General features: G+C 34.3%; 1 protein-coding gene across 1 annotated transcript in view; it reads right to left on the bottom strand.

Annotated features, from left to right (window-relative positions):
• Nucleotides 1-8,623: 8,623 nt before the first annotated feature.
• Nucleotides 8,624-21,366, bottom strand: part of LOC127539657 (cytochrome P450 4V2) — a 38,482-nt gene continuing 25,739 nt past the window's right edge. The window contains exons 6-11 of the mRNA XM_051963902.1: nucleotides 17,103-17,229; nucleotides 14,988-15,167; nucleotides 13,599-13,701; nucleotides 12,537-12,671; nucleotides 11,614-11,793; nucleotides 8,624-10,134 (exon numbers count right to left, since the gene is read on the bottom strand). Coding sequence (XP_051819862.1) covers nucleotides 9,974-10,134; nucleotides 11,614-11,793; nucleotides 12,537-12,671; nucleotides 13,599-13,701; nucleotides 14,988-15,167; nucleotides 17,103-17,229 — 886 coding nt within the window. The 3' untranslated portion in view covers nucleotides 8,624-9,973. The remainder of the gene's footprint in view (nucleotides 10,135-11,613; nucleotides 11,794-12,536; nucleotides 12,672-13,598; nucleotides 13,702-14,987; nucleotides 15,168-17,102; nucleotides 17,230-21,366) is intronic.

The raw sequence follows: 21,366 nt of genomic DNA, 5'->3' as shown, positions 1-21,366 counted from the left end.
CCCTAGAAAGTTGATGCTTTCACTATCAGATAAGGAAACCTGAGGCTGATAAATTCAGAGACTTGCCTAGGATTATACAGCTCTGAGTGACTGAGGAGCAGCTAAAAGGTACCATAGTGCATAAAGTGCTCAGTCTGGATTGAGGAAGTCTGTTCCTCCTGAGTTCAAATCTAACCTCAGACATCGCTATGTGACACTAGGAAAGTCAATTAACCCTGTTTACCTTAATTTTCTCATTTGTAAAAATGAGCTGGAGAAGAAATGGTAAATCACCAGTAGTATCTCCATCAACAAAACCCCAAATGGGGTCATGAACAGTTGGACACAACTGAAAATGACTGAACAAGTTCCTGAGGCAGGAACTGAATGGAGAACTTCTTGTCCCCAGGTTCAATCTGGCCCTGTGCCATGTTCTCTGAACTTATCATTTTTCTCCTCATCTTCATATCTTTTCATCTTGCCTAGAATGCACTTCCTTCTCATCTTCACTTCAAAATCCTCAACTTCCTTTAAAGTTCAGTTGAGGTACTACCTCCAGGGAAAGTCTTTCTTAATCCTCCTAGTTATTAGTGTACTGGTGGTAAATGTTTAACAACCAGCCCTCCAAAAGAAAAAAATATACATACATATATATATAAACACATATATGTAAATATATGCAATATATACTTTTAAATTGAATCTGCTTTATTAACATTTTCTCCATTACTTTGTTAATTCTAATCAATCATTAAAAAAAAAATCATCTTGATTTATAGTATTTGTCAGTTTCTGAGATCTGAAAACTTACTACAAAAATTTAACAATCAGCCCTAATGCCTCCAGTTTACCTATGAATGTTCTCTATCCTTTCAAATTATCTTGAATTTACTTACTGGAAAATATATTATTTACTGGTGCCTCTCTTCTATATACCCAGTAAAATATATAACTTTTTACAGGATGAAGACTATTCAGTTTTTGTCTTTGTACTCCCAGTGTCTAATATGTTCACCAAACAAATGACAATAATAGGAACTTAAACAAGTGATTATTGAATTAGATAAAATGATCCCAGTTATCTTTAATCCTCCTAGATATGATAAATGAGTAAAACCAGAAAATTTCCCTTTACCTAATTCGGTTTGATGACAAGTCCCCATTTGTCAGGAATCACCTATTTAACTAAAACTTGCTAAGTATGAGTCATGATTTCCCACAGAGCCTTAAGAAACTGAATAAGGGATGGAGATAGAAATATGTGTGCATACATATACATAAACATACACATGTAAATATGTGTGTGTGTGTGTGTGTGTGTGTGTGTGTGTGTGTGTATTTCTTAGGACTACATTATCTGTGTATATTTCCTAACTATCCATGGAGAACAAAAGTTCATTCATCCACCAACATCTAAAAATGTGCTCATGAAATGACCCAAAATGAAGACAAGGCTGCTAATGGATAGGTTACCATCAATCAATCAATCCACAAGCATTTATTAGGCTTCTAATGTACCAGACACTGTACTAAGCACCAGAGATTCAAATATAAAAAATGTACCTTTCCTTAAGGTGTTTATATCCCATGGAAGATACATGTACAAAATATTCAAAATAAGTGCAAAGTTCTTTTGTTGTTTTATTTTATTTTATTTTGCAGGGGATTGAAATACTAGCTGCCAAAAGGATGCCAAAAGGAAGGGCATGTAAAATCTGAACTTTGAAGAAAACTTCTAAGAAGTGGAGAACGGGAGAGAAGCACATTACAAGTGTGAGGAATAAGTTGAGCAAAGGCATGGAAATAAAAGGTGGAGAACTATGTGTGAGGAATAGTAAAAGAGCTTATTTGGCTTTACCGTAGTGTGCATAAAGGCAAGTTGGAATTAGATTGTAAAGAACTTAAAATGTTTCACAGAATTCACAGAATGTTTCATAGATGCATTTCATGCTGTAGGGAATAGGGAGCCAGTAGAGTTTATTGAACAGAGGAATAACACATCAGATCTGTGCTTTAGGAATATAGATGAATAATTGAAATGTTACATTGGGACCTCTGAGATGTGAAGAAAGACAGAGAGGTAGCTCTCCAAGAGGAACAAAGATTTCACAGAATAAGATGACATAAAGCAAGATATTATCTGGGATAATTGAGAGTATCTATGTGGTGACAACATGGATCCATCAAGGACTTTATTATTTTTTATTACCTATAAACTTCAACAGAAGTTTGCTTAGGGACCACTTGAGTATAGTCAGACTCATACTGATGCCTTCTAGTAGTAAAAATAAGGAATGATCCTCTCATAGTTGTCGATCCAAAAACAATCACAGATATCATCAAAGATATTGAATAGATCTAGTAAATTTTAAAGATGAAGAAACGAAAGCCAAGGATTTATTTAAGATCACACAGGTAGGAAGCATCAGAGAGAATATTTGAATTCAGATCCCCTGCTTTCAGAGTCAGTATTCTGCTAAAATAAAACAGGACTCCTAAAATAGGCATAGCTCTGGGAGTATACTTCTTGGTTTTGTTTTTGAAGCCTGTGTTGTTTGTTCATTTTGAAGGTCTGATTTCTTGGATTAACAACCTTCTCCCAGATGATTCTGGGCCCTCCCCTTGGTTCATGACAAAAAGACAAAGACAGTAAAGCTAAAAGAGCAGTAAAGTTAGTTCTTGTCTCTGGTTCCTCAAAGGGGAGCCAGATAATCACAGATTCAGGGGCAGAAAGCTTTCTTGTTCTCTATTCTTCCCAGAGAAATGAGCTTTCTTCACAGGGTGGTGTCTGAGACAGCCACCCCAACTGTGGACAATTCTTTTTGGATGATATATGTGTTAAAGTTGAACTTACCACTAGTCACCGTAGCAAAGAAGAAAAGAAAATAAACTGCTTGGCATGGGAAATTCATTCTAAAATGACAAAACACATGAACAAGTCTTGGAGTGAGGACAAGATCTTCCAAAAAAGTCCAATCTGGAGTTATGGTGATCAAATTAATCTAACAAATAAATTGGTCTTCTATTCCTTCTTCATTGATAGAGGTTAGCTATGAATTCTGGATAAAGAAACCTAGGTTATTGATATATATATATATATATATCATGTAACTGTCATGTAACTGTTTTACCACATACTTTTTATTTGTCAGGGTACAACTTGTGATTTCATAGTGAGGAAACGATATGGGAGATTTCTGCTCAGGTTTGATTTTAAATCATATTTTAAATCATATCAATGGTGGCTTTAAAATGACTTGTATACACGTAGTTTCATGTATAATCCTCTTTTTCTGTTTTAATTTACATATAAAAATGCACAAATTTGGAAGAGACAAAATTTTTTTTGTTCATTTCATCTAAAAAAATGATTCACATGTTATCTTTCCACTGATACCTAGCTCATTTCGGTTCCCTAAATATGCAGTAATTTAGAATCAAAACCTCACTTCATTGAGTAAAAAACAAAACAAAACAACCAAAAATCATAGTCAGCTTCAAGCAATGGCCTACAAAAAAGTGATCAGAATAACAGAGGTTCTCTCTACCTGAAATTTTGTAGGCTTCAATGGCTCTGGAGGTAAGGGTTAGGTCTTCTCTCCATCTAAAAAGTTCACAAAGGACTATGTCCCAGCACACAGTATTTACTTGGCTCTAAAATTGACTCTGACCCTTTGCCAATTGACTGTCAGCATTTTTCTCTGTCAACATCTTTCATAAATGTCCAGCCCTCCTGGGTTGCAGTGATCTCATTAAAAGGTCAACTATTTTGCTTTGTGACTGTGTAACACAGGCTTTGGATTCAATTATTTTGTTTTTGGAATATCCTCTGTTATTTGAGAACAAGTACATTGTCCTTGGACTGTATTTTTTCCATTGGAGTAGTGTGGGATTAGAGGAGATAATTGGGCATGGTCGATAAGAGTCCATAGAGCTAAATTGAGAGCCATATAATCATAGAACTAAAGCTAGAAGGGACCTCAGAGTCCATTTAGTCCAAGTCTTTTTGATAACTGGTTTGTCAAGGTCATACAGGTACAAGAAATAGGTGGAATTTGGATAGCAGTGTGTAGGTGGGTAAATGTTTAACAGCAAGTGCTCCAGAGGAAAAACATGCACCAATGACACTTTTTTACCTGAAATTAACATTTTCCCCATTGATTTCTTAGGTCTGGATACCAACAAAACAATAAAGCAAGTCTGGTTTTGCCCATTTCTGAGGCATAAATCCTCATACAGAAAATTTAACGCCTGACTCTCTAAGGACAAACAAGTTAGAGCTAGCTCACTAATTAAGTTCAAGTTGGATTTGAACCCACATCATTTGATTTCAACCTAGTGGTCTTTCTATAATATCCTGCTGCCTGGGTGCAGATCTCACCTCTGAGTTGTCTGATCACAAATGACGAATCAAACCATCAACAAGCATTTATTCATCATTTACCAGAGACTGAAGCTGTTTGTCCTTCATTCTTGAGAAATGTGGAAATGGGAACAACTAGATTTCTAAACTAGTTGAAGATGCTGAGTAAGCATAAGTAAGGTATCAAAGAAAACACCGAGGTAGTGGTAATCTCAGAAGTAATGTGGAATTCACTAGATATCTTTTAGACTCAGTTTCTTCATCTGTTAAATGAAGATAAAAATGTTGCAACCAACTTCACTTGTTTTTGTGGTGCTTAATTGAGACAATAAAGTATAATGTGCTATGTACACTTTAAAATGCAATGTGAATATAATAGCTTCTTGACCAAGAAACTGGAATGTCATTGAAATAGGAAAGAAATTACTATACAACTCAGCACAAAGGTTAAAAATTTAAAGGGAAATAAAGGGTATCAGCAGTACCTGATCTCACACTATAATACAAAGAAACAGTCATCTAATCAATTTGATACTAGTAAAGAATAAGAAAGGTAATCAGTGGTACTGATGAGAAACAACATATGGAAGTAAAAAAGTACAGTGGGGAAAGCTAGGTGGCACAGCCCTGAAGTCAGGAGGACCTGAGTTCAAATCTGATCTGGCACTTAACATTTCCTAGCTATGTGACCTTGGGCTGAGGTTAAGAAGCCTCAGCTGGGGGCGGGGGACAAGAAGCATAGTGGTAAACCCAAGTTATTAATGATTTATTTATAATCATTATTTATGTCCTTCACTGTTCACATATCAAATGAAGTGAACTTCAATGAGTTTTCTCCATTTTTGCGTAAGTAGTCCATGAGACCACCCATTGCTAGTTCTCTGAAGTCAGATAACCTGGCTTCAAACTCCACTTCTGATGCTGATTGTGTGACCTTAAAGAAGTTAATTGATTTCCTGGCCTCAGTTTCCTCATCTATAAAATGAGGGGTTTGATTTACATGGTTTCTAAAATTTTTTCCAGCTTTAAATCCATGATGCTATGATTTGTAAATTTGCTATATGTTGATTTTTTAAAAGAATTTTCCAAACTAATGATGAGGAATCAGTTGATGAATTTACATGTTAATTTGGGTTAGATCCATGGTCCATCCAGGCCATCTAGGTTTTTCTCAATGGCACCAAGGGGTACTTCCTCCATTCATTCACTGCTTCATTTATTTGTTCACTTATTTATACATGTTAATGAATATTTAATAAGAAGGCATATGTGTTCTATGTGATGTCAATTCAAAGCAATTTCATATTGTCATTATAGAAACTATAAATCATCTTCAGTAAAATCTACAGAACATAGATAATTAATCTCACAGATTTAGAGGTAGATGGTGTGACTGAGGAAAGTTAAGCTGCCCAAGATTGGATCAAAAACAGAATATAACAGCTTCTGTGATTCCAGATCTAGCTTCTTTCCACTCTTCCACTGCCTCCCTGAAAAATGAGCCAAATTTAAAAAAGAAAGGAAGAAAGAAAAAAGTAAAGATACATATAATGATTGCATGAGATGCATGTAATCTAATTTAGGGCAGCTAAGTATTGGAGTGAGTGGAATCCTGAGTCTGAATCCTTATGAGGATTCTTCATGAGTTCAAATACAGGATCAGATACTTACTGTGACCTCGTACAAGTCATTTAACCCTGTTTGTCTCAGTTTTTCATCTGTACAATGAACTGGATGATAAAATGATAAACCATTCCATTATCTCCAAACTTAAAAAAAAAAAAACAAACAACTTTCTTGACTATTTAGCTTAAATGTCAGTATTTCTCTTAAAAAAAATTATTTCCTTGATTTATTTGAATCTATAAATGGATTACTTATTAACTAATCATCTTGTGATTGACATCAATGACCTGAGGAAACATTTTAAAGGCGTGATCACCAACGATTTTTGTACTGAGTTGATATCCCCAAATTCGGCTTTCAAAGTTCTAATTCTGAAGCCATTGAAAACAGATCACATCTTTGAAATGGGTCTCTAGATTTCATCCACTGAGAGAAAATCATCATGAAATAAACACAGAGCAGTAAAAATGAAGGAGTAAAGGAGAGGACTTCAGAGAAGACTTCAGAGGATAAGTTTTTACCTAAGTAAACAATGGACAGGTTCAAACTGTCTCCCTTGAATTAAAGAACAGAACCTGGAAGCAGCATGGTAAAGAGGCAGTCTAGGTCTCAAGAAATTTCATCTCAACTTTGATCTCACCACAGGAATTTGCATCTCACTAGCTTTTACCTCACAGAATTTCATCTAAAGAACAGTGAACCCTTCTGTTTATTATGATCAAGTAGGATTTATACCAGAAGTGCAGGGATGGGCAAACATAAAGAAAATTATTCCCTATTCTGATTCCTTCAATTTCTTTTTTCTTCTCTTATTGCTGTTGCTAGGATTTCCAATAAAATATTGAATAATATTGATGACAGTGTATATCCTTGTTTTACACATGATCTTACTGGGAAGACTTCTACTTTATTCCCATTGCAAATAATGCTTGCTGATAGTTTTAGATAAATATTTTGTTTTGTTTTGTTTTGTTTTGTTTTTATCAATTTAAGGAAAAATCCAGTTATACCAGTACTTTTAAGTATTTCTTTTTTTTTCATGAGAATTTTATTTTTTTTTAATAACTTTTTATTGACAGAACCTATGCCAGGGTAATTTTTTACAACATTATTCCTTGCATTCATTTCTGTTCCAATTCTTCCCCTTCCTCCCTCCACCCCCTCCCCCAGATGGCAAGCAGTCCTATACATGTTAAATAGGTTACAGTATATCCTAGATACAATATATGTGTGTAGAACCGAACAGTTCTCTTATTGCATGGGGAGAATTTGATTCAGAAGATAGAAATAACCCGGGAAGAAAAACAAAAATGCAGTTTACATTCATTTCCCAGTGTTCTTTCTTTGGATGTCAGCTGCTTCTGTTCATGTAAGTCTCGCCAATCCTCTCTGTATTCATCCTGCTGGTCTTTCTTACAGAATAATAATATTCCATAACATTCATATACCATAATTTACCCAGCCATTCTCCAATTGATGGTCATCCATTCAATTTCCAGTGTCTAGCCACTATAAACAGGGCTGCCACAAACATTTTGGCACATACAGGTTCCTTTCCCTTCTTTAGTATCTCTTTGGGATATAAGCTCAGTAGAGACACTGCTGGATCAAAGGGTATGCACAGTTTGATAACTTTTTGAGCATAGTTCCAAATTGCTCTCCAGAATGACTGGATGTGTTCACAATTCCACCAACAATGTATCAGTGTCCCTGTTTTCCCACATCCCCTCCAACATTCCGCGTTTTCTTTCCCTGTCATTCTAGCCAATCTGACAGGTGTGTAGTGGTATATCAGAGTTGTCTTAATACTTTGAAGTATTTCTAACAGAAATGAGTGTTGTATTTCATCAAAAGCTTTTTCTACATCTATTGATACAATCTTTTTTTTTACTTTTATTATTCATATAATCAATTATGTTGATATTGATAAGTTATATATTATATATATACATGTATCTATCTATATCTATCTATCTATCTACTTGCACTGCTGATAATTATGTTTCTATCAATTATGTTTCTACCCATCTTCTGACAGATACTGGGCTCAAAACGTAGAATCAGGCAAGTATTTTTGGACACAGTCAATATGGGAATTTGTTTTGCTTGAATGTCCATGACCTATAGGCTGGGATATTTATATATTGTGTATTGTATAAACATACATGTATATGTGTATGCACACGCACATACATATATGTATGTGTTTTGTACTACACATAGGTATATACATGTATTGTACATATACATACTTGTGTGTGTGTGTGTGTGTGTGTGTGTGTGTGTGTGTGTGTGTAACTGAAGCAGCTAGGTAAGACAATGGATAGAGTAATGGTCTTAGAGTCAAAAGTTCAGATTTGGCCTCAGACATAAGCTATTTGACCCTAGATACATCACTTAACCTATTTGTCTTAGATTCCTCATCTGTAAAAATGTGGTTAATTAGTATCTACTTCTCAGGATTGTTGTGAGGTTGTTATTATCTCATTATTAAATGAGTTAATAATTGTAAAGTATTTACAATACTTGGCATAGTAGACACTAAGTAAATATTAGCTATTATCTATTCCAAGGATTTTCATTTTCTTTTTTTTCCTTTTTTTTTTTTTCATTATAAGTGGGGGAGGTGGGAGAAAGAAGAGAACTGTTTAGAAATTGGGAGAAAAAAAAAACTTTATTTCCAAAAGTTAGTGCTCTCATTTCAATATTTCAGATTCCATACATGATTATTGTACAACTCAACAAGCATATGATAACCATGGCCATGTTATACTGAGAAACAAAAACCCATACCACTTACATGTTATGTATGTATATTGAATAATTGAATCCTACCCCATTCAAGCAGCAAAGGCTGAAGCATTTCCCTTCTAACTGAAAGACATTCTTGCATATTTCTGTCCACTTCCAAGTTTTACTGTCTTATGCTATCAATGTAAGACTTTGATCCTCCCCCTCCTACACCATGTACGTTATTATTTTCTGTACATTAAGTAATGAGAAAAACAACTTTATCAGAATTATTTGCTGAGTAAAAAAATCAATAAAGTTTTTTTAAAATCACATGGGATTCATAGTATCCATTCTGACACATTTGTTTTTGGCTCTTCAGAGATATTTCTGCTTCCTTTCAGGTGATGGCTTTCTCGGGGAGAGATAGCAGGGGAAGAAAGGGTGTGAAAATTGCTGAAGTCCTCTAAGATTTCCCCTTGGTTCTAAAATTTCTTTTTTCTTTATGTAAATTATGAATAACAAATAAAAATTATTAAGTGCTTCGAAAATATAAAATGCTTTGAAATAACTTTTACTGCAAGCAAAATTATAATTCATAAAATTATTTTTAAATCTCTTAGATCAAAAAAATGCAAAATACTAGGGTTTTTCCCCCCAAATATCAAAACAAAATAGATCTTTTACCTCAAAGGAATTGTAACTATTCTTCTGGATGAATTTTATAGTAAAAGTATAACTGAGTCAAAGAAAATAGGGTTTTTTAAGCATTTATGATTTTGTGAAAAATAAAAGTTAAATGTCAGCATTTCTCTTTTAAAAAATACACTGATTTCCTTGATTTATTTGGATCTATAAAAAGATAACAACAAATTAATCTGTATCCTCTAAGTTGGAAAATTTGTTATCTGCTCATCCTGTGATTGATATCAGTGACCACCTGAGGTAGCATTTCAAGGACTTGATTACTACCAACTTTTGTATTCATAGTTAATATATACAAACTCTGTTAGCATAGCTCTAATTCTAAAACCACTAAAAATAGACAGATCACCCATTTAAAATGAGTCCTCTACTGGACAGCCCACTTCTCTCTCCCTCCCTCCATCCCTCCCTGCCTCTTTTTTCCCATACTTCTCTCCTTCCTTTCTCTCTCTCTCTCCCTTCCTTCTCCTCCCCCCTCCTCCTTCCCTTCCTTCCTCTCTCTCCCTCCCACATATCTTTCACATAAGATGATGAATTGCTGATACAACTGATCAAATTTGAAGTACCCTCCTATGTTCTTGTCTTCAGCTTAATCCAGATGCCATTCTTCGGCCTAAGAATCATTTCTCCCACCAGGCCAAGTTCTTCTCTTTTTTGAATGGATTCAACCTGAAAACGCCTCAGCACAGAGGAAATTACAGTCTTTTCTTCCATTACTGCAAACTTCTGACCTTAAAATTTAATGGACACAAGACAGCTTCAAAGTTTATTCACAGACAGAGGGTTCAATGATCTCTGAGATATTAGGTATGGTCTGAAATTTCTTTCCCTCCTTTCACCTATTGACTTCCTACATATCTTTTAATTCAATTCAATAATCATTTATAAAATACCTGCTGTGTATATAGAAAATGTGGATCTAGGGACAAAAGCTAAATAGGAAAGAAGGGAACAAGTATGTATTAAGTATCTACCATGTACCAGAGACTACTTTTTACAAACATTATCTAATTTGATCCTAACAGCAACTTTGGGAGATAAATGCTATTAACATCATCACCATTTTGCAGATAAGTTAATCAAGGCAAGCAGAAGTTAAATGACTTTTCCGGGATCTATTAGTAATTAGTAAGCATCCAGTGAAACTCATGTCTCCCTGAGTTTACGTGCAGAGATTTACACACTGTACCACCTAGTTGTCCTTTAGGTGAGAGGGAGGGGAAACTAAAACATATGCAAATAAATAAATGTACAAAGAGAATAGGGAGAAAGGGATTTCAGGAATCAGGAAAGGTAAAGGAGGACAGGAATCAACAGCTGATGCAAGCCAAGCCTAAAGAATAATACAGATTCTTAGACATAGTAGTAAGAAAGTTAATACAGGACAGCTTGTGCAAAGGCAGAGAAAGAAGAGATAAGACATCAAATTAAAGTTCTAGATGACTGTTTTTCCCATTTGAATGGAACATGAGGTCTCTAAAGGGGAGTAATATGAAATAACTGGCACCCTGATGAATTTGCATTTTATAGCAATAGCCATGGGGAGTCACTGCCCTTTTCTGAGAAGCAGGATATTCAGAAAATATGTTTGGAAATATCAACTTGGAGTTTTGTGGAGGAGGAAAATAAACTCTCTCACCACCACCTCTTCCAGGAGGCATTTCTCAGTCCTGGCATATACTTTTTGTTTTCTTATCTGTAAAATGCAGATAACAAAAACATAACTCAAAAGAGTATTGTGACTATCAAATGAAGTAATGCTTATAAAGCAATTGTGCCAATCTCTGGAGTCGGGAAAACTCATCTTTCTGAGTTTAAATCTGACCCCAGACATTTACTACCTGTGTGACTGTGGACAAGTCATTTAAATCTATGTGCCTCAGTTTCCTCATTTGTAAAATGAGCTGGAAAAGGAAATGGTAAACCACTCCACTCTCTTTGCCAAGAAAACTCAAATGGAGTCACAAAGAATTGGACATAACTGAAACAACAGAACAACAGTCACACAAAAGTACTATAAAAATGCTACTGTTCGTCCTGCTACTTATAACAACAACTATTACTACTACTACTACTAGTATTACTACTACTACTACTTGATTTCAGATCTGTTATTTAGATTAATAACATGGCAAAATGACAAAATAAAAGTATGATGTCCACAAAAATGTTTTTCACAAGTTTCATTATAAGTCAGATATTGTACATACCAATACAGTTTCTGGGTCCAGCAGAGAATGGAACATAAGCATAAGGATGACGTCCATGAGAATTTTCAGGGAAGAATCGCTCAGGCTGGAAGTCTTCAGGGTCTGGAAAGTGCTTTGGATCTCGGTGCAGGGCATAAGGTAAGACAACTGCTTCGGTCCCTTTTGGAACCTTGTAACCAGCTACATGGAAAAAGCCAAAGAGACATGAAGGGTTTACTGCCAATAAGAGTGTCATCATATTTTGGAGGCATCCTAATTCCCAGAGTTAAGTTCCAGCAATCAGGCTGTGCTCTGAGTTGGTATACCAACAATCCTTTGCAGTCTAGATGATTTTACCCCGTTAGCAAAGTGTGGTTCTTTGACCAGCAATAGGTATTCACTGAGAGCTTTATGGTTTTCATATCAATTAATTATTATTTAGACTTATTATAGTTTCCCCTATTTCCCAGGGGCCTGAGAGCGATTCATCATACCTCCTGACAATCCCTTTTTCTTGTAACTGCTAAATGAATGGAACAATCTTATTCCCAACATGTTAACTGTACCCTACTGTGGTTCTGTTCCCTACTGTGTGAGACAATCAACTTGGACACTGTTCCCACAGGACCCAGAAACACCTACGTTGTCCACATATAAGCCTGTCGTGGGAAATGCTACTCAGGACCAAGAATGATTATATCATGGTCTATCCCATGTGTGGTTTTTCACTTATATAAAGCACTATGCCCAGCATGTTAAGCCTTTCTCCTCAGAACTTCTGCTTGCAAGTGTTTTCCTCACTATGAAATTAATTAAACTTCTATTTAATCTCTGATTCTCCTGTGTTCTGTCTGCTTGTTCAGCTCTGGTCACCCACAAGTTAGAGGCTGGTTCCAATCCATTTGACAGGAGCAAACTATCCAAAAGAGACATGAAATGCTTACCCATAATACAATCTGAACTTAGAGTACGAGCAAAAAAAGGAACAGAAGGAAAGAGACGAAGGCTTTCCTTGATGACACAATCCAAATATTTAAGTTTTTTCAGATCATCCACTGTAGCAGGGCGGTCGGATTTTCCTTATTTAAAAAATGACAATACAACAATAAAAAAACCTTAGTGAAAATGAAGAAAAGCATCAAAAGGTATAAATTAATATAAACGAATATTCACAGTTAAAGAATAAGACATGGCTAAAAAAAAAAATACCCTAAGTTAGAAATCCATATATATAATTATTATGGAACATAGATGTGTATGGGAATGATACTATTATATTACTATAATCAGGAACCCAGGATAGTTCATGTTTGAAAAGGCAGTGATTATGACAAAACCAAAATCAAAAAAAAAAAAAAAAAACACCTTTATGATGGCACTAACCTCACTCTATCCTAAGGCTGCCTATTGATAGCTGATAAGTTCACAAGGCTAGTGTTCTTTAGATGGTTGTTTGGCTGATAATGTTGGAAGAAGGGAGAGAAGGAAGTACAGTAGCTCTGGGGATTTTGTTTTTCTATGTTAATTTTTATCTTTGTCACTGTCTACTCTTTTTTTAAAAAAGTCTTGTGCACTGTGCTGGGCTGAAAATTGTTTGAAGCCTAAACACAAACTATACCTAAGGGCTGGATGATAAATGTTCACCATAAACTCAGTTTCATCTGCTTTCTTGACAACACTATCTGAGATCTTTCCTAGTCTCTCAATTATGCCTCCATTAAGGGCTGTGAGACCAATTGTGAGAACAGATCTATGGTTCATGCTACTTCAAGAATCCTTATGAAGCAGACCATTTGTTTCTTTTCCATAGTTTCTTCTCTTGTAAAATGTGAGGGAGCCTAGATGACTTTAAAGGTTTGTTCCAGCTTTAAATTTATGATTATGTAATCCAAGGAGGATATTCATTTGCCCAAGAAGAAGTACACTTATATGTGTCCTTTTTTTTTTTTTTTTATGTGTCCTTTTATATCCCTAAGTCAACTAATAAGTGAATACATCTAACACACCAAAGACTTCATCCAGTTCATTGTGTACTTTGCGCTGGGCTTCTGGGTAGGAACCTAGCAAGTAGATAATCCAGTTCATAGCTGTTGCTGTTGTGTCATGACCCTAAGGAGAAAAATAAAAATATTGATGGAGAAATGAAGGGCAGAAGGGAGAAGCAAAAAAACCTCTCTTATAATGTTATTTCAGATGGAGTATGACAAGGAAAAGGATAAAATATGATTAAATGTAGAAAGCAATAATAATTCTAATACCATGACTTAGAATAGTCTTTAATAAAGAGGTAGCATTTCTCTTCACCAAGGCCAAGGCCAAGCCCTCCTCCATGTATCCTTGATTCTATCCCAGCCTATCTGTCTTCTCTAGTAGATCACCCCAACTATTATCTCATCTCACTAATTTTTATCCTTTCCTTCCCTAATGGCTTCTTCCTTGATGTATGCAAACTCCCCCAATTCTCTACTATTCTTTATAACCATTCAACTATACTCTAATATGCCCTCTAGCTATTATCCTTTATTTCTCCTTTATTTCTGAGTTAAGCTCTTAGAAAATAACAATCGCATTAACTTCTTCATTTCCTTTCCTTTCACACACTTTATAATCTGGCCTCTGACATTATTTAATTAAAACTTATTTCTCTAAAGTTACTATTGCCTTTCAATATCCAGCTGTGATGGCCTTTACTCAGTTCTTATTCTCCTTTATTTGTTTATCACACACCTGATACCACTGACCTCTGGAAATAATCTTTTCTCCCCCTACCTAACAGTTTTTTTCAGTCTTTCATTGGGAATATCATCAATATTACACTCTTTCCACTACCTTTTGAACTATCAAATAAGGACAATGATACACATAAAAATGAACTTTTAAGTCCTTCAGGGAAAAAAACCCACCACCACCAATTTATTTTTATCAGTCTAAGATAAAATAATACATATTTGATTAAGAAAAAAAAAAAAGAAAGCAATTCTACCTCTGCTTTTTTAGATGAATGATTCATTTTGGATTTTAAAAGTTTACCACTAAAAAAGGAAGATTGTTGGGCATATGACATGAAACATTTTGGATTTGCTGAATCGATCTATGTCTGTTCTCTTTTGTGTCTTTATATAACTGAGTTATATAAGAAAAGAATTCAGAACTCAAATGCGTATTTGTGTGTGTGTATATATATATATATATATATATATATATATATATATATATATATATATATTGCAAGACATATATATAAAAGATTCATATTATTTTATTTTTTATAAAGAAGCAAATAGAGAAAGTGGTGTAAGTAACCCCCAAAATGTGGTTACGGGTTTGAACGAATACTACACATGCTAAGAATCTCTTCAATGATGTTTGGAAAGCCCTATGATATGACAGCTTACTTCAAACATGAAAGTGTCAACTTCTTCTCGAATATCCTGATGACTTAGTGTGCTCCCATCTTCATCAGTTGCATTTAAAAGCAAGTCTAGAAAAGCCTGCCTCTTGATGTTTTTTGCTTTCATGTCACCATTCTTCTGTGCCTCATTTTCCTTTTTTTCTTTGACTCGTTCTTCAATAACCTTTAAATGGGGGAGAGAAAGCTTTCATTTATATACATCCTACATTTTAACAATATCTCTGCAGAAATAAAAATGGCATCAGAAGGCCCCAAGATGCAATAGAGCATCTGATAGCTTTTTCTCAGAGGCTCTTCTAAAGAACCAAATGTTTAGGACTCATAGCATTTACCATTTTTCCCAATGGGATATGGTTCTAATGTAATGTAATATGCATTACTGAATGCTATCCATGTGTCAGGTACTGGGCATATAAAGACAAAAACAAATGGATCCCGCAGTGTCTACACTCAGAAAATTTTTATTCTATTAGGGAGAAAGAATGGAAATGTTAATATGACTCCCTAAAAAGCAAGTATGACATACTGAAAAACTGGCAAGTCTTGAAATTTAAACTCAGTCTTGGATCTGACACAAGTAAGATAACCCACAAGTCACTTTACTCTCTTTACCTCAGTTTCCTCATCTGTAAAATGAGGATAATCTGCTAAACTATATATCTTACATACTCATATTATACACTATATATTTCACACAGGATTGTTGAGATGAGATCTGAAATCTTAGAATTTTCACTCAGGTAAGCATATTACATAGTTTTGTCTTCTATGTGTTAATGTGTGCATATGCGTATTTGTATGCATGGTGATGATAATGAACAAGGTTCACCTTGAAGCAGAAAGGAAAATCTATTTGTAAATAAATAAATTTGATAAGAAAATAAAGGCAAGCTTAAAGTTCTTTCTCCTCCAGTTTCTGCCCTAACTTTATAGATTTCATTTTCATGTCTTTTCTATTGATTGTTCATACTGGAACTGTCCTCAGCATCTGGTGTTATCTTGTCCTGGAACAGTCTACTAACCCTGCATTACTTTTTCACCAGGTCTTTTCCCCTTCTCGTATTGTTGAGTTTCTTTTGGATTTTCTATTCTATCCAGACTCTGTTTCTCATTTTCTGGATTTCAAACCCTAAGTCAGGCACTTTTCTCCTCTCTCTTCCTCTTATCTTTCTCTCTCTCTCTCTCTCTCTCTCTGGCCTTATTTCTCTGCCTGTCTTTCTCCCCCTCTCTCTCGTGTGTGTGTGTGTGTGTGTGTGTGTGTGTGTGTGTGTGTGTGTGTGTTGACTTTTCCCATTAGACATCAAGCCCATTAAAAGGAAGCAATTCAGGGCAGGGACTATCTTTCTGTTTGTATTTATATCCCAAGCTTAGCCCAGTGCCTGGTACATAATGGACACTTAATAAAAACCTATTCCCTCCCTCTCTTACTTTGCCCTTTCTTCCCTTCCTTTCTTCCTTCCATTCATTTCTTTCCTTTTTTCCTTGATATGATTATGTCTGTAAATAATAAGATGATATAAAATAACAGAAGTTCAATACAATCAAATTGTTTTTCAATAAAATTTGTTACCTGATTATCCACTTAACTGATCTAGCAACAGTAAAATGGATGAATGAAACCATCAGCAAATCAAATATATAAAAAGATTTACATAAAACATAAATCGAGATAACAACTGCTTACTTTAGATAGGAATTCACAATAAAATTTCTTTAAATACCTTTACTGTGGTATTTAAAAAGTGATTTGAGATACCAGTTCTTTCTCACCCCACCCAAATCAACTAGCATTTGATTTTTCAGATCCATACATTTTACATAAAGTAAACTACATTTAAAAGGTGTCACTATCTCTCTTGTATTTTTTTAAAAATAGGCTTTAACTAGCTATTTCATTTTGGAACTTAAATGTTTTCTCAGGTAGCACAACATAACCAGAAAATCCAACTTCTATTACTTCTAAAAACTTCTGTTTATACTCACCCCTGCAGAATATTTTAATATAAATGTCTATTTAATCTATTCTATTTAATTTTTATCATATTCAGGATACTATCAAAATGAGATAGAGTGGGGAGGGAGGGGAGAAGCAACATACTTTGTCAGTGAAATCATGAAGGATCTTTAGACTTCTTCTGTGTTCCCATCCTTCTTTAAACAAAAGATACCATACATCAAGCCAAAGCCAAGGCATCTTTATTCTGCGAAGTATTATATCAGTCATCCTACAATCAAAGATTTTTTTAAATGAATGAGCTAAGATTAAGATGAGAATGAAATCCAACAAGAATCCTTCAAAGTAGTGCCTGTCTGGCATCATCATCACATTTCCACATATATAAGTATATATGTATATGTATATTTCCATATATGTATGTGTGTGTGTAAACACACATACATATATGTATATACACACAATACATATCTGGAAATATACGTACATATACATATATACTTATATATTTATACACATATATATACATTTATATCTTTAATGCTAATTACTTATAATTACTAAATTATAGCTAGGTTAAAAGTCTATAGGTACTATAGTTACTAATTTATAGTTATGAAGACAAGAATAAATATGGATAAAGCACCAGGCCTGGCATCAGGAAGACCTGAGTTCAAATCTAGCCTGAAATATTTACTAACTGTGTGGCCCTCAGCAAGTCACTTAACCTCTTCTACCTAAATTTCTTCAGCTTATAATGAGAATAATAGCAATTTCTATCTCCAAGGGTTGTTGAAAGATCAAATGAGATAAGATTGTAAAGAGTTTTTCAAATATGATAGTACTATATAAATGCTAGATCTAATAATAATAATTATTATTATTATCATTATTACGTTAAGGTCAGCATTAGTTCAAGACACTTGGAAAGAAGCTACTCAGACTTCAATTATGGTTTGGATACCAAATTCATCAATTAAGTCATTTTATTTGTGATAAAAATTTTGACAATTAGGACTTACTTTTGACATCATTTTACTGAATTTTTTGTTTTTATTTATAAAAAAAAAGTGCATCAATAAAAATATATTTCATAAAGTCATTATTAGGATTAAATGTACAGAAAAGATTTTGGAAATAATCAAACACTGAATAAATGTCAACCAGCATCATTATATTATTGCCTCTTTTCATCTTTTCAATGGGGTTAAGATAAAATTGGCTTACTTCTAGGAGCCAAGGTGGAAAAAAAAAAAAAAAACAGTAAATCACTCTAATTCTTCCATATTCACCTCCAAACAACTATAAAATAGTGCCCCAAAACAAATCCTGGAACTGTGAAACCAGCAAAAACATGGGGTGAAACAATCTTTTGGGCCAAGAAAATTGAAAGATTGGTAGAGGTCTGTCTCACATGGATAAAGGAAAAGTGCAATCAAGGACAGGAAACAGCCTAAAAAGTCAGGGAAGCCCCACCTTAGCAAACCATCAGAAGATCCTGAGCCCTAGTGAAATAGAACAGGTAAATGTTAACACTAGGATCCCCCACATGCCTCAGCATAGCCAGGGAAAAGGTCAGACCATAGCTCTGAGAACTGTCATGTGCTTCAACATAATCCCGGGCAAACAGGCAACCTCCAGGGACTATACTATCATGTGCTTCAATGTACACTGGAGAAACAAAAAAACACCCCTCTGGCTTCAGCACACAGAAGCACTAGGACTCTGGCTCAGCACTAGGTAAGTTCCCAGACCCTTAAGGCTTCCAGTAGCACCAACCACCCCCCAGTCCAGCCTTCAGTGCAACATCAAACACAAGGGTTCCAGTGTAGCATCAGTTTAGCATAGGTAGACAGCCAGGCCCTGTAGCTCTGATATAAGAAATCTGAGACAGTGCCCCTTCCACCCTGAGAATAGAACTCAAATTTAAAAGAAAGGAAGTAAGACCAAAAAAGATGAGCAAAATATGACCAAAAATATTCTGACCATAGAAAGTGATTATGATGACATGGAAGATCAAGATACAAACTAAGAAGATGACAATAATGTCAAAACACCTATGACATAGCCCAAACAAAAAACAGGAAATAATCTCAAGAACAGAAAGAACTCATGGAATAGCTTTAAAGAATTTAAAAATCATATGGGGGTAGAAGAAAAATTGGGGAAAGAAATGAGAGTGATGCAAGAAAATGATGAAAAAAGAGTCACCAGCTTGGAAAAAGAAAACAACTGCTTAAAATATATAATTGGCTAAATGGTAAAGGATAGAAACTAACTGAGGAAAATAACTCCTTAAAAGTAAGAATTGGACAAGTGGACACTAATGATTCAATGAGATTTCATGAATACAAAAAAAAAAAAAAATTAAATAGAAGAAAATGTTAAATACCTCATGGAAAAAACAACTGACTTGGGGAGTAGATCCAGGAGAGACAATGTCATAATCAATGTCAAAAAGCCAAAATCAAAACAAAGACCTGGACAGCATTTTTCAAGAAATTACCCAATAAAACTCCCCTGATATTCTGAAACCAGAGGACAAAATAGGCATTTAAAGAATTCACCATTCTCCCAAAATAAAAACTCCAAGGAACATTATAAACAAATTACAGAATTACCAAGTCAAGGAAAAATACTGCAATTAGCCAAAAAGAAGCATTCCAAGTCCTGGGTAACCACAATCAAAATTACACAGGACTTAGCAGGTACATTATTAAAAAAATCAGAGATCATGGAACACAATATTCCAGAAGGCAAAGAAGCTAGGACTGCAAGCAAGAATTACCTATTTGGTAAAACTAAGCACAATACTTCAAAGAGGAAAGAGGAAGGAATGAATATTCAACGAAATAGAAGATTTTAAGCTTTCATGAGAAGAAGACAAGAATTGAACAAAAAATATCATGATCCAAGATAATCCTAAAAAGAGTAAATGTAAAAAAAGAAAACAAAAAGGATCCAATGGAGTTGAACTCTTTACATGCCTATATGTAAAGAAGATATTTATAATTCTTAAAAATTGTACCACTAATAGTACAGCTAGAATGAATACACATAAACAGAGGGTATGGGTAAAAAGTAAATTTGAGGGAATGATCTAAAAAATAATTAAGGGCTGAGGAAGAGGAGGACATTGGGTGCAGAAGGAAGGGAAAGATAGAATGGAGTAAAGAATTTCACATGAAAAGGCAAAAAAAGTTCATTACAATGGAGAGAAAAATGAGAGGGTGAGCAATGGGCATTGCTTGAATCTTACTCTCACCATTACTGTCTCAAAGAAGGAATAATGTATACAATCAATTGAATATAGAAATCTATCTTATCCAACAGGAAAGTAGGAAGGGAAGAAATTAAGTAAATGCGGGGGTGGGGGAGAGGATAGAAGATTGACAGAGGAGAGAGCATACCAGTAGACAATAAACAGAAGCAAAACACTCTTATGGAGGGAAAGGATAAAAGAAAAAAGAAGACAAACAGGAGGAAAAATAGAATATAGGGAAAATAATAATCCTAACTGGGAAAGTGAATGGGATGAACTCTCCCATAAAAGAGAAGTGTCACTGTTTGACAAACATAGCTGAGAAAACTAGAAAACAATTGGTATAAACTAGGTATAAACCATCTTGCACACTATATCAAGATAAGGTCAAAATGGATGAATTATTTAGATATAAAGGGTGACACCATAAGCAAATTAGAAAAACAAGGAATACTCTGTCATATCTATGGAAAAGGGAAGAATTCATGGCCAAACAAGATATAGAGAACATTTCAAAATGTAAAATAGATGGTTTTGATTACTAAATTAAAATTTTTTATTATTATTATTAAATCATATTTTATTTTTCCCAGTTACAGGTCAAGAAAATTTTTAATATTAATTTTTATAAGCTTTTGACTTCCAAATTTTTCTCCCTCCTTCCCTTCTCTCCCCTCTTCTGAAGATAGTATTCACTTTGATATTGTTTGTACATGTGCTACCATGTAAATTTTTTTAATTTCCCTATTAGTTACAGTTGTGAAAGAAGAAACAGTTCAAAAGGAAAAAAAAAAAAAAAAACAACAGTTCAAAAGGAAAGAATAAGATAAGGGTTCTGGACTTTTTAATATTATATGGATTGCTATTAGAATATTTTTCAAATTCTATCTCGATCTGCTACTGTCTGTCCATTTTACAATTCTCAAACTATGTATTAAAATTCTTTTCACTTTATGTCCATTCCATTGGGTGTTATTGTTCTTATTATTATCAACAAAAATTCATTTGATTCTTGATCTCAATACAGATGAGAAAATTTCTAAATCTATTAATCTGATAGAAATAAGTAAGGCATCTTCACCTAAATGGAAATAAACATAAAACTAATTTTCACAGTAAATGTTTTTATACATTAATTACATATGA

The sequence above is a fragment of the Antechinus flavipes genome, chromosome 6 (genome assembly GCF_016432865.1).
Source record: "Antechinus flavipes isolate AdamAnt ecotype Samford, QLD, Australia chromosome 6, AdamAnt_v2, whole genome shotgun sequence".
Classification (NCBI taxonomy): Eukaryota; Metazoa; Chordata; class Mammalia; order Dasyuromorphia; family Dasyuridae; genus Antechinus; species Antechinus flavipes.
This window is presented reverse-complemented; position numbering and strand designations above follow the sequence as displayed.